Source organism: Apus apus, chromosome 16 (genome assembly GCF_020740795.1).
Source record: "Apus apus isolate bApuApu2 chromosome 16, bApuApu2.pri.cur, whole genome shotgun sequence".
In the NCBI taxonomy this organism is placed as follows: domain Eukaryota; kingdom Metazoa; phylum Chordata; class Aves; order Apodiformes; family Apodidae; genus Apus; species Apus apus.
In genome coordinates, this window is record NC_067297.1 from 12,415,438 (window position 1) to 12,430,020 (window position 14,583).

General features: G+C 42.0%; 1 protein-coding gene across 3 annotated transcripts in view; it reads left to right on the top strand.

The window, feature by feature from the left end:
- Positions 1-14,583, top strand: part of MLXIP (MLX interacting protein) — a 45,379-nt gene that overhangs the window by 2,267 nt on the left and 28,529 nt on the right. Inside the window, exon 1 of one of the 3 annotated variants that reach the window (XM_051634423.1) lies at positions 13,668-13,822. The exons of the other annotated variants lie outside the window; for them this stretch is intronic. Within the exon in view, the coding sequence (XP_051490383.1) occupies positions 13,683-13,822 (140 nt within the window). The 5' untranslated portion in view covers positions 13,668-13,682. Of the gene's footprint in view, positions 1-13,667; positions 13,823-14,583 lie in introns of those variants that run through there. 3 annotated transcript variants of the gene reach the window in all.

Consider the following 14,583-nt stretch of genomic DNA (forward strand, 5'->3'; position numbering starts at 1 on the left):
TCCATTTAAGCAATGATTAATTAAGCATGTAGGCTGAACCTTTCTACCCTAGAAGTCTGTTTGTCCATATCCTCTTCAGGGAATGTCCGGCCAGCTTTCTTCTGTGCTGTCTTTCCAGTCTGATCTGAGAAGCACTGGTGGGCATACAGGGATGTTTCCATTGCTGTTGCCTCCTCAGCTTTGTCTTTCCCATGATTGTCCGGTCTAGCACTGACAAATGGTGCACATTTCATCCTGCCTTTGCTGGATAGAACTTCCCTCTAGGAAAGAACTGGGGGGGGCAGAAACTAGCACCAAAAACTGTGAAACTAGAAGGTGAAGAAATGTGGTTTTTGCTCTGTGGCTGTTGCAGAAGCAGCAACAAGGGGCGTGAGGTAACTCATCACGTTTCTAGAGCTGGGGTGTTGCAGCTCTGCTAAATGCAAAAACAAGGAAGTTGCTGTCACAGAGTGGCATTGGCGTGCAATATTTATTTACATTTGACACCTAATGCTAGTAGTTCAGTGTTTAAAGTTTCAAAAAGAAGCACGAAACTGGGTGGTATCCATGAGCTTTACCAACGAGCTAGAAAGCAAAGTGTTTCTCGATTACCTGGGTCGTTAACCTGGGATGGTTTATGTGTGAAAGTGACCCAGTTTATGCTGTAGCACGTTGGGACACACAGTGTAGCCTGAGCTCTTCTAGTTGTAGTGTAATTTGAAATAAGTTACTTTAATATGGCCTTGTGCTGTCAGACTTCTTATAATAAAAAAGTTATTTCTGAAAGTGAGGCAAGTGATTGTCTCATGCCTTTGAGCAGTACAAGCTAACCTGAGTTTAATTTTTCACCATAGCTGTTTCAGTCATATGTCCAGTTGTGGAGGCTGAAAAACCTCATTTCAGATGACCCATTTCACAGGGGAAAATATGACCACAGCATACTCCTCTGTACAGTTAGGAGATTAAAACAATCTTCTAAATCAATAAGTTACTTATAAACACCAGGGTTTACAAAAGGTATCACGTGGGCATTTATCTAAATGTCATCTGTTTTTCTTGTGAGATTGATTGTGGGAACTGCACCACACTGAGGAGGGTAGAGGAACCCCAGTTTTATTCTTCAGCTCCTTCATCTCAGCCCTTTGAACCGTTGTGACCTTGCAGGTCTTGATGTGTGTAGATAGCTATAATTGACCTCTGGCAGGCAGGACACTTTATAGGCAAAAGAGTTTTTAAAAATGTGCTTTTTGAAATGAAAATGACCTTTGATGCTGTTCATTCTAATAAGAAACTATGCCTGCAGTGGCCTGCAGTGCTTAAGCACAATTAAGTCAAGTGATATGTAATCTTGATATTTAATTTAGTAAAGCCCTTTAATAACTTTACAATTATCCAAATAATTGCATTACCCAAAAATAACTCCCCCAAACTGTATTCTGAGATGTTCTGACCACAGCATATCATGCAGTTTTTTTCTGAGACTGAGACTGAATTTTTTCACTTAATTTTAGAGAGCTGTTGACTTCAACAGAAGAGTAATGTTCAGCTTCTTGTAGAATGCAGCTGGAGACTCATGGGAAGTGAAAAATTATGCTTTATGAAAGGGCACTGTAAACCATTTATTGGCTTAGCAGGCTGGAATGTGGGGATGTTAGACTTCCCAGTGGAAAGCTCTGCTTTGGGAACAATGTCATACAGTTTGTTTAAGGTCCAAACCCTGACATATGCATTTGGAAATACAGGTCTGTGTATTCCAAACTCTGCATGTGGAGAAATGTGTGGTAGGAATCAGTGGCACTGTGGTAGTTTATCTCCAGGGTTTTGATGGTGAGGTGGCAGCCAGGTAAATCACACTGCAACGACTTGTGTCATCGTTGCAGGGAGTAGGAAATCCAATGCATTAGTCCTGGGACAAGGAGATTTACTTTGTTTCTTTAGTTACTTTATCTAGTTGTAAAGTGGATGTGACAGTGCAGACCTCATTTAGTACTGACCCACTCTGTCTCATCCATGCTCTATAAGGAAAGAAGAGGTTGATCAAGCTCTGGGACCCTGGAAGTAATTTATTTTCTCTATGAAGGTTCCTTTCTTGCAGTGCTCTTTTAAGATCTTTGCAGTTGAGAGGATGGGCCAGGCAGCTGTGTGTGGTCATGTACATCATGTAAACAAAGCACAAGCTCTATTTTAGGAATTATTAAAGATACTACTCACACTCACTGTGGTTGGTGTTCTTTTTAAGCTTCTGTTGCATGTTATTATGTTAGTTGATGTCTATCTTACTTAGTGGTAGAGTATGATAGGGTAAATGAAGATGACTTTGTGGGCTCATTTATTATTAAGTAGCCTCAGAGTTCTCTCACCTTCTAATAAGAACTTAAGGAACATGTTAGGTGTTGTACTTTAAGTAAGAGTGTTAACATTGGCTTCAGATACTTGTCTAAACACTTGTGGATCTATGTGGTTACAGCTGCATGGAAGAGGAGAGTGGGCTCTGGGAACCCTGACAAAGGCTACCTTTTGAAAAGCTTGCCAGGTCATTTCTAGATCTCATCTCTCCTCTTTAGCAATGTGACCCCTTCACTTCATGTAGGTGTAAGCCAAAAATATTCCCTTCCTCAGTGCATTGACATTAGGGATCAGCTTGTTCCCAAAGCACCTTTGCCATATATTCTTTGTTAATGCAGTGTGTGTTTTGGGAAGTTCTTAGCTATGGTGACAGCAGGTTTGAGATTATAAACTTCCAGAATTTAGTTATATATATTTTACATGCTGCCTGTAGAAACAACTCTGATAAAAACACCTGTATTCATCCTATGAATTGAGCCTTAACTCAAGCAGAGCTGCCGTGTTACAAGTACTTGTGGTTAAGGGTCATTTCAAAGGAAGGATGCTATGTTCTGAGGGCAGTATGAATGAGGACATTGTTACTGAGCCTCTTACCTTGCTTATGTCAAATGCTTGATATAGTCACAAGCTTTTAAGCTCTATGTAAGACTCACTTTTAAATTCCACCTTGACAACCTTGAACCTCAGAAAGGTTTGTAGAAAGATCTCTGAGCTGTTCTTGTTTCAAAGATGCATTTATTTTGCCAAAGTAAACGTTTAATAGTGGTAGTGTGAAAAAGCCTTGGTTGAAATTAAGGTTTTGGTGTCTCTCAGGCTCCACATGACTTACAGGATAAAAAGACAATTTTTGTAGACAGATTTAGACACAGGGACAATTTTTTTGTTCTGCTTCTGGCTATTTTGGTGGCTCTGCAGCTCACAATCTTGTCGTGGTTTCTGTGGACCTTGCTGTGTAGGGTGTTACTGCAGAAGTGTGGTGCACAGCAGGCACATTTTTATTGAAAAAAACGCATCGTTGATATAATATTTTTAATTACCATTTAATCTATATGTTTTCTTGTAGTTCTCTTGTGTTTTCACACAGTAAACAGATGTTATTTTCTGGCTTAATTACAACATGATTTCATAATCTTAATTTTGATGGGTTGCTGAAATAGGGAAGAGGGAGCTGGTTTGTCCTCAGATTGCCAGTTCTCAATAACTTCTGCGTGGTTTGAAAAAAGCTTGGCTGAACTGTGAGATTTGGAATTACTTCTAGTGAAGATTTTGTGTTGCATGATTACGATGTGCTTTGAATGAAGTAGAGTTTGATGGCAACAGAAATTAGCACATTGATTTCCATTTCTCACCCTTTTTACTCAATTTATTTCTGCTGAGTGGAAAGAGGAATTAAAGAAACCTGAAATTCAGGTCTTAGCTTTACTCGTGTTTTTCCACATGCTCCTTTAGTAGGTCACTGAATCATTCTTGTTTGTTACTCTCCCGTGTGGGAAAAAAAAATCCATGCTTTTGGAAGGCAGAACTGATATACAGTCAGTGCAGCAGCTGCTTATCTGTCTGTATATCCTAAAGCTATGATTAGTCTTAATCAAACAAAGGGGTATCTAGTGGTGCAGCAAGCTGGAAAGTGTTGGGGAGAAATAAAAGGATCTTCGTAGCTATATTGAGCTGAGGGCCAGGCATTTCTGAGATGTCAGAGAGGCATTTTAAATTAATGCAGAAATTGACAGGCTTGAAGTAGAGAGCAAACTCTGCAGTTGTTCTGTGTGAGTGGAATTTTTCCCCTAACACCAGTATTTGGAGATCTTTTGCAGAGGAGGATGAGCTGAGAGAGCAAGGAGCGAGGTCAGAAGCACACTCAGATTTGGAGTGAAGGGGATCTTTGAATGAATTAGAAGGGCCAAGACAAAGCCACATAGTGGGCTGGATGGAGGTGGTGGTGGAGGAGGAGGTCACAGGGGTGAAAACAGGGGTGGGGGAAAAAGTAAGTTATTGTGAAGTTCAAGTCAAACAAATGACCTTCCAGCTGACTGAGTGGGCTTGAAGCCCGGGTTACAAACTGGCTGACCATGGGTGAGTGAAGAAATGTTCAGCAGCAGGGTTGGATGGGATGGCAGCAAAGAAAAGAAGGTCTCTGGATGATGGGGACGTTGTGGAGAAGAAAAGAGATTGAGTTATACTCAGAGGAGATCTGATAAAAAAGGTGAAGGTGAATGGATAATGAGTTGGGGAGGAGAAACAGTGCTGGTGTAGGGCTGGTAAGGGCAGGAGAAGTAGGTATGAAAGGGGAGGTGGTATGGAAAGTAAGGGTAGATGATTTAAGGTGTGGCTGGAGTCAAAGAAGTTGAGCTTTTTCCCCAGTGCTTTGATCTGTGATAGGGGAGTTAGATAGGAGGCACTTCAGGAGGGAGTGCGTGATAAAGGGAGAGAGTGAACTAGATGGACCCAGATATGGAAGTCACAGATGATTGCACAGTGAAATGAGGGCAGGAGAGCTGGAGTTCCTGGCTTGGCTTCTAATGCTGTCTTGTGTCCTTTTGCTGTTAGAGAGAAAGGTTTGTGTTTTTAAAACAAAACAAGAACAGAAAACCTTACCAGTTTAGAAACTTAGACCAGTTCGGGTTTAATCTGGTGTTTAATTTTTAATTAACAGACTTAAGGCTATATGCTTGCTACTTCCTTTCCTTTGTATGCAGAAATTAATTGCATCTACAGTTTTCCCTGATCTGTCCTTTGATATTTTAACATCACTGGCACAAGCAGTTTCTTTAAAGACAAAACTTCTAAGCTACTTCTGAGGAAAAAGACAAGCTTTCTAAACTCTTTGATGGCTATAGAAATATTTTACAGCTTTCATACAATTTTCCTTTCAGTCTGGGAAGGAAGCCTTCACCATGTCTATAAAACAATTATGAAGATGATTAGGAAAAGTACTTGTTTTAGTTGCCTCCAAAGAAAATAGAGTTGGTTCTTTGTGTTTCAGACAGTGATGGAAAAACCTGTATCTGATTGTTGTTAGTGCAAGCTAGAGTTACGCTGCTGTCACAGTTTCTGAAGCAGGAAGGCTTGAAAAATGGGGTTAGGAAAAGTTAGATTTTCCAAAAATCACTTCTAATAGTTTTAGTACTAAAATAGAAATTCTCAACATGGTCTTTTCAAAATAATTTTTTGTTGGTTTGCTCAAGTGGGAGTTGGAAGGTCAGTTTTGATTGTTTGTTTTGAACTCAAAGCAGGCTGTCTTGTTGCCATTCATAATATAATTAATGTAGACACCTCTTTGTAAGTAAAGCAGGAGTCGCCATCGGAAATGTTCTGGTGTGTGTTTGCCACAGCTTATTTACTTTGTGACACAAGCACAAAGCCTTTCACTAGCCCTTAGTTTCTTGGCTTGTTGATCTTAGATAAATCAGTGAGCTGCTTTTTCCTCCCTTCCTCCCTTCTAAAAATGATCAAAACAGTTTCAACCCTTCAGAGACCCAGATGTGTGTACTGGTCTATCTGAAACGGGAAAACAAAGGCACGAAGTTTACAAGTGAGCTCGTGTAGGAGTCTGAAAGAAAGGCCTATCAGAGATGACACTTCAGCTGCAAACTTAAATAGTAAAGGAGACAAACAGGAAAAAGATTTAGGAGGGGAAGAGGAAGATGTGCCTCTGATACCTCTGTTAGAAAAGCTGCTGGCCATTGTAACTGATGAAGAACCGTACAGATGCAAATTACAGCGTAATAGAACCAGGCTGGTATTTTTAATGGTAATCATAATGCTTCTGGAAGGCAGCGTTCTGCTGCCTGCCTGTGGCATTCCCTGAACTGCTTCCTGCCGTGACTGGTAGTTGTGGTTCTGAGAGGCATCATTGCTATCCTGGAGCCAAGGAAGCCTGAATATTGGGAGCATCAGCTCTGTATTTCTGAATCTGTTGTTCATGTTGCCTTGTGGTGAACCTAGAAAACCCTCTGGCTTTTAGAACAACAGGAGCTGTATTATTCATGGAGGAATTTGGATTTTTCACCTGTGGAAAGTTGTTTTGTTGTCCTTGGAAGTCTAAATGGGCAGCTCTTCCTTGAGCTGTCAAATTCTCACTTGCCGTGTGAGGCATGACCCTTTCTGCAGAGAGACATTTGTTCACAAAGTGAACATGCCACTCCAATTAGCTGAAGGACATGACTGTGATTCTATGAATTTTGAGGGGACAGTTCAGAGCAGAAGAGCTGAAGTTGCTTTCAGCTGAAGGAGCGAAAGATGAAAGCTTTTGAGACATCTACCCCTTTAATCCATAAAGAGTTGTCCTTGTACAAGGATCTGATTCTTGCTATGTCTTTGTGTCTGCGTGAGCGTGGCAAAGCTTCTTCCATCTCAGTTGGGAGATGAAAGGGTGGTCTTATTTTTGCTGGCGTTAGGTGGGGTTTACTGGTACCCACAGTTGGTTTGTGAGGAAGAATAGAGGAATTGAGCCTTAAGGGCAACCAAGGGGTTAAGGAGAAGATTCAGATAGCCTTGCTCTTGTGTAATAGGTTCATCCTTCTTGAGAAAGAGGATTGCCATTATTAGTTTTGGGAATGAGACAGCAGCTGCATTGTTTATACGTGGACCCTGCAGATCGGGGGGGAAAGGAGCAGTTTGCTAGTCTGCCCTGTTTTGAACCCTCTGTGTTGTGTATGTGTGTTCCTCTGCACTGCTTGCCTCCTATGCCACATCTACCCTGGTTTTCTTCTGAAAGAGTCCTGCTTGTGTGGAAAGCTCATGTGAACACCAGAGTCTTACTGCCATCAGAGTGGTGGTGGTAAATACAGGAGCTTGGTCCTGGGGCTGTGCCAGAAGTGTACAGGACTGCTGTGTCCTGAGGAGTTCATGTTGCATCTTGTACTGCTGCTGAGAACAGATCTGCAGGAACATCCATAAACAGGATGAGGCCTTTTCACTGATGAGTCCAGCAGTGAAGCCTGTTAGTCCTCATATATCAGCAGGGTTCTTTTTTAAGTGATGTATCTGCATAACAAGATCCAAGCAAACATTGCAGAGGCTCCAAGGACACTTTTGGTGCTGGAATCTGTCAAGTTCATTGTTTTCAGAACTCTCTAGCATGGGATGTTTACTCGAAATTCTGGCCTCCCTTTCACTCTCTGACTTTGTTTACTCTCCCTTCCCTCAAGGTCCCATAGTAACGGGTGTTCTGCCTGCAGCAGTTCAAGGACACGTCAACTGAAGGGACCTTGACCAGCATGGCTATGAAACCTCTAGCAGGGATGTAGCAAATGCAAGTGACTTCTCTATCCAACAGCCAGACCACTTTCCCAGCCCACAGGAGCTGGTTGTCCAAAGCATTTTTCTTGTCCACAGGGCCCTGTCTGTGCCAGGGGCTCGGTTGCCTTGGCTGAATTCTTACCCAGTAAAATTCTAATGCAGGGCAAGGGTTAGACTCAGACCATCAAATCAGGAGCAAGCGTACACAGCCCTGGCCTGTGTGATGGTGGTGGTGTGTCTTTGGTGCAGCTGGAAAGAAGTGACAGTGAGGTTTCACAATAGACCTAAAAATAACTTAGGCTCTCTGCATTTACTTATATCTAGCAGCTGTGCATGCATGTGAATGTGCATGCGAGACATCACAGGCCATTCTGCTAAATTCTTCTTGTTGCATCTTGCATCCAGGTTATTTTAGGCTCCAGTTAAAATTATTCACTATTTGCCTTCCCTATTGACACCATTCCCAAAGGGACAGGGACCAAATGGAGCATAACTTGTGGAAGAACTTCTCAGTTCTTTGTGATTCTTCTTTGAAGTCCATGGCTGCTCTTCATGATCTTTGTTATTATGCAGACTTTTGCTTTTGGAGCTGTGGCATGACACAGCGTAGCTTGTGATAGTTATTGAAAACTATCACGTTGCAGCATGTCAGAGACAGAAGTGATCAACAAGGTAAAAAAGGAAAGGCATGCATGTAAAAAGGAAAAGTAAAGAAAAAAATTAAAAAAGGAAATACCTGTGTTGTGCACCTGGCAGCTGTAAGGACACAAGTGCCAAACAGGAAGAGACCAGTGGAACATCTTGTTGCATTCCTGATCAGCCAATCAGTGGCTCTGGATATTATCTGCTGCCACATTTCTCAGAGCAAAGAATGATATAATTTATATTCTAGGATGGTTGATCTCTGCTCATTGTGATGAATTTCTGAGTGTTTGTAAAGAAACTGTAGCAGTGTGAGTAAATGTATCCATGACAAGTCAAGCTCTGCTAATAATATTTGCAGTGTCAACTACCTGCAGTAGGACAACTAGTCATATTTGAGTGAGAGGCAGTGCAGCAAAGTCCTAGTTGTGCTGAGCTGCATTATGGATTCAGGAATGGGCTCTGAAATTTGCTAGTGTCTTAGCAGCTCATGAAGGTCTACACCATGCTTCTCATGTCAGCTCACTCTCTGCTGTGTCCAGAGAAGGTATAAATGCTTCCCTGTATACATTCAATCTCCTGTATATTAGTATGTGCACAGATGCTTCATCTTAGTCCAGCTTTCTGTTTGCTTGGTAAACATCTGTCCCTGACAGGATGGAGGTGAGAACTTGAATGTAAAATAGGGTGGTGGCATGGTAGGTGTGGGAAAGCATCAAGCAGTGAAAACTTGGTTTTGCTTGTTATAACACAGCTCTTGAGAAAGAAAATTGAGAGGAGGGGTTGGGGGGAACCAGGTTAGTGACATGGGAACACACACAAAATTTCCTTTTTTGGGTTTGAGGATATGGAACTTGTAGAGAGGAAGGACTAAGTCAAAGGACTTGGGTATTGTTGTGAAATACTTGTATCTGCTACAGAGCCGGAGGAGTTCTTTGCATGTTGTCAGCTTATTTCAAGTGAACCTAGTGTTGAGAGAACTGATGTGATTGTAGATACAGGTACCATCAAGGAGGAAGCTGTGCTTATTTCAGGTAATTAACAACCATGTTGGACACCTAAAACCTACTGAAAATGGAGAGATTGCGAAACAGCTGAGAGCCTGAAGCGATCTGTTCAAAAGCTGGGACATTGAGTCCTTGCAGTAGCCACCATAGTGGCTGTTCTCTATTAAAAATGTCATCATTCTTCTCTTTGCAAAGCAGAGACCTGTCAAATCAATATACATATTCAACTCACCCAAGTTTGTGGGGAGAAAAAAAAAAGGGATGTCTATAAACACAGCAAAAGGGGGAATAATGTAGTTCTTTCAATCCGCTTTTAGGGAGGAAGTTAATACAGTAGTTAGTATGATTTTCCTTTACAGCTGAGAGGGGCTGTAAGGAGACAGCCTGTGTCTTCTGCTGCAGACAGAGTACTGGGAGAGCTGGACCTTGGGCCCAACCTGTGTGGGTGCCCTCACAGCTCTCCAAAAACACACCAGGTCTGGTACCCAGAACTAGAGCAAGCTAAGCACGGTTTGAGTATCAGCTGTGAAAAAAATCCAGGCAGCATTTTCATTGTTTGCTCACCTTTTTTCTTCTAAATAAGAGACTCGTCTTCTGCCTTGTAAAAATTACAGCTTAGCGTGCTCTCATTTCACAGCTTTTGCTTGGTACAGGAATGTGTGTTTTCTTCAGGGCAGCATGGGACAGAGAATGGCAGTGGCATTTGGGTCTGGAAGCTGCAGATAAGGCTGGTTGGTGTTGCTGCATGGCTGCTTTCTGTGATAACAGCCTCATTCTATGTTGCTGCCTTCCCTAACTGCCTGCCTGAAGGTACTGGCTATTCTGCTGTGTTGTGAAGCAGACAGCCTATATGTTTGTGACTTGGATGAATCTGTGATCTGAGTCATTCCTGGTATGACAGAGGGGTAATCTGTAATCAAACGGCATGGGAACAAGAGGCATTCCTGTGTTCTGGTCTGTCTCTCTTGCTGTGGGAAGCAGTTAACCCTTCACAGGAATCATGTGATTAGCCTTCGCTCATTTACTTTATCAAATCAACAAATGTTATTAAAGAGCACAGTTCAACTAAGAGACTCTGTAAGTAGATGCACAGAAATCTGCAATAAAAGCCAACTCATCGCTATTTCTAATAACGTTTTGATCTGTGAAGGCTGTTGTTTAGCAGCCCAGCATGCATCCCTTTATTTTCAGTGTCCAGCCATACACCCAAAGCACTCAAATCTCCAGTAAAAACCTTAGTAGAGCTTAAGGAGCCTAAAATTTTTATTAGCATTTTTTATTAGGACATGAGTAAGTGTGAGGTCTGACCTCTACACGTGGTGATTATGCTGTGTGCGTATAGCAGGCTTTTTAAAAGGGGGAAACAGATCTAGGAAGTTTAGAAAGATTGTTTTTCTCTATACCTATAAAAGTGTAAGAAATGTTATTTATCTTTCATTTGAGCATTCTAAGGAACTTTACAAAGTCAAGGTTGAAGCTGGTTGATTTGAGGATGTAAAAAAAAAAACTGTTTCAAAGAAGAGACTTGTGCAAAGGTCAGTTAGTGATGGGTGGTTTTTGGTTTTGTTCGGTTTGTAGTAAGATTCAGAAAGTGCTGATATTGTCATATATTTTATTTGGGAAGTCATCACTTCCTGTGGGACATAAACGATCTTGGTCAGTTTGATAATGTGTTCTTGGTAAGGAAAGGGGGTAAGTCAGCTTAGCTGTGTCTTTTAACTAGTGCATGGGTGAATGGTGTGAGAATTTCTGGACTGCTTTTCTGGTAGATATTTAAGCATGATGGTTACTGTGAGCAAAGGAATGACTGTAAAAGGTTATATTGCAATTAAACCAAAGTCTTTCTCTGACACTCATCACATATAGTGGGATTAAATACTTCTTTACAAAGGGAAGTGCTATGGTACTTTGGTCAGTGCCCTGTGCTGTGCTGAGCAGAGTGACCGGGCTTATTATCGTGCCCACCATCATTATTAAGTATCAAAGGATTTGGTGTGACTGGAGCCACTTTGCTAAGGACCAGGCTGATCTCTCTATCTCTGTGTGGGAACCAGGCATCTTCCTTGGCCTGTCCAATCCTATATGGGCAACGAGAGTCATCTGGGAAAAGCCTGATGAGGATTGTGTCAGGAGCATTAGTATGCCTTCCCACCCGAGTGGCAGTTAATTAATGAAGGGTCATTGGCACAGCCTTTCCTGCAGTGCTCCATACAAGTTTGCGCAGCTCCTGTGTGAGCTGCTGACCCAGAGGTGAAGGTCTCTTTTCCACTACTCGTTCTCTGAATGTTCAGCCTTCCTGGGAGGCTGTGGTCTTTGATTGGTGAATCCCAGGGAGTTTCACTGCCGTGCTGTGAGATGTGGCCACTCCTGTCGTGGGGTCAGGAGGAGCTGCCGCTTCACAGGCCGATGATGTTCACCTCTCATTGATTGTCAAGGCATTTGTTTGCTCGTAGATTCAGCAAAGCTCTTAAAGACTTGCCTGTGAGGTGCACATGGCCTTTTAGAGGTGCTTTTATTTTATTTTTTTCTTTAAACTCTCTTTTTCCCTCATTCCAGTCGGTTTTTATGTTCATTCTGGAAGGGGTTTTCTCCCTACATTATCTTTCTAGCAATTTATTTTTTTTTTTTAATCTTTCCGTAGCCTTAGTGGAAGCACAAGGGTGCCTTTAGTCTGCTTCTGACTTTTGTGTAATTTCTGGCTCAGCTTTTATGTAAACTGAATAAACTGTATGTGCAGTTGCAGTCTGGACACTTCAATAACTAAATTTGGTAGGAGGTCTGGTGTTTTTCATGCTGCAGGGAGTCGGTTGCAGGCAGCTGCTCTGAAGGCTTTGTTGCACCAGGGGAGAGGTGGGGGAGCGCCTCTGCTTTTTAAAGAAGCTACTTGAATTGCTTTCAGAATAAGATCCCTGAAGTCTCACGGTATATTTATAGGCTCGTAACGTTGTGCAGAGAATGTTACACTACCCTCCGTGGCAGAAGTGCCGGTTTCGGGTTTCTCTTGCCTCTTGAGCACGGTAAACAGCCCTGGGTCGCTGTCAGTACGAGTGCTGCTCAAGAGGGCTGTGCTGATCTGCCACGCTGATACGGTTTGTTTGGGTTTTTCAGAAGCTCTGCGTGTGAAAAGTCTTTGAACCGTAATTTAGGTATTAAAACAAGGTCCCAGATCATCACATCTTGATCGGTTAATTAGTCTAGATTAAGGCCTTAGCATTCAAAAGGATCCTGAGTGTTCATAGCTCTGTACTAGAGGGTCCTTGCCAGCGGCTGTTTGTGATGAATATTCTGATTCTGAGGAGGCTGAGCAAAAGCCAGTGGCAGAAATAAAGTTTTAGGAAAAAGTGGAAAGTTTCAAAAGACTGAAACAAGTGAGTAGGATCACTTCCCTCTATACTGAAGCTGTTCTAAAAAAGACACTTTTCACTGTGCACTGGAGAGCACAAGAAATGCATCAAAACCAAGGAAAACAAGATGTATTGATATGATAGGAATTTGTTGACACGTTTGTCAATGCAATGTGTTGATCATCATCACTGTAGCAGTTAATAGCACTAGGAAAGCTCCTCTACCTCGTAACAGATTTTGTAAGAAAAGATCACAGAACTGAACCCCCTACCCTTCTTACACTGCCTGCAACATTGATAGGTACTTAATGTTTCTTTTTCCTCACTGAAATCTTCTAAACCTGTTTTGAGCAGCAGGGAGGCGAGAGGAAGGGAAGGGAGTGATGGAGAGGAGAAGTGTGGTGGCTATTTGCAGCAGGGAGGGAGCTGGAAAGAAACATGGTAAAGATAAGCAGCAAAGAAAATCTGTTCGCTCTCACAAGGTGTGTTAAAGCTGATGTTTGCCTTCTGCTCCTTTCAGGCAAAGAATAGAGCTTGTGTTCCCAAAATGAAAGCTCTCAAGCTGGTTGTGTTAAAAATAGTTTTGACAGCTTTGTGAATGATGCTAAATGCTCATTTTCTGGTTGTTCTGGCCAGGGCACAACACTGACTGAACTACATGCAGGCAGAGAACAGCTGTCTGGTGTTCTGTGAGCAGGTTTCGTGCTTACCCACACTGATACCTGACCAACAGATGTGTTCCTAGAAGACCCCAGAAATAGTTTAGAAAGTTGGAACACTTTAACATTTATTTGAAAACAGGACAGCCTTTTGCTGGGGAGATAGAAATGTTGTCTTGAATTATCTAGCCAAGTAGGAGAAATATAAATAATTCTTTCTTCTTTTTCATTGACCAAACACAAGCTGAGAAACAGCAATGGCAAGTAAAATGATAATGCCAGTTGCAGGTGAGCTTAATTCTTGCAGTGTTACTTTAATGCCATTTTCATACTGAGCATGTTAAAATATGTCATAAATTATTTTCTCATGCTGGGGAATGTGTAAATTGAAGTACATAAATCTAATCCATGCTAAAACTTACTTTTGCTTGTAGTATTTCTAGGATGGGGCATGTGGCTGGGATATGATCAGGTGGCGTTCAGTTCTCACTTTGCCACAGACATACTTTGTGGCCTTGGGCAGCTGCTCTCCGACTCACTATTTCAGATTTGGGCAAATGAAAGTAGTGGTCCTTGCCTCTGACCTGGGATCTCAAAGCAGCCTGTAAGTTCTGTATGTCCGTGTCTCTTTTCATGGTGGTATCTAGTACTTCTTTGAAGAAGCTCTTGATTTTTAACAGTTGAAGTATGTGACATTTTATAAAGTTCTAATGCTCTCTCAAATTATAAAGTATGTGATTTTTGTAGAAGGGCATGTTTAAGTGCAGCAGGGATGAAGGAGAGGTTTTGACCAGGAGTTAGCGGTCATAGGTGGTGATGGTGAGGCCCATTTCTCAGCCTTTTGATTGCAATATTACTGACATTACTTATGAAGCTTTTTCTGCTTTCTTTCTGTTTCAGCTCTGTAGTAAATTGAGTCAATGTTGGTCAAATGTTGGAATAGCAGGAACATATTTAGAAATATCCTTTGATTTCTGACTGGAAATGAGAAACTGTCTAAATATTCTGAGTCTTTAAATAGACACTGGCTGAAGGACGTAACAGCCTCCATGTCTCCTTGATATTTGTACTGCTCTTTATATTCCCCTTTGCTCTGTGCTGTTTGCATGCTCTTTTCACCCCTTCACAGCTTGCATGAAACCTGCTTCTGTTGCAGCCATTTCTCCAGTGGTCCTTCCCAGCTGTCTGCAAGCCTTCCTCTTCATACAGCAGCTTGTGGCCATGTTATGTTTGGCTGAAACAACAGTGTGAAACTTCCTTCTGTGACTGACGTAAGGGTGGCATAAAAGCTGTCAGTGTAGATGTGATGATACTTGCAAAACATGAGTTTTTCAGCTCTTACTGTTCTCTGAGGAGGCTGCAGTT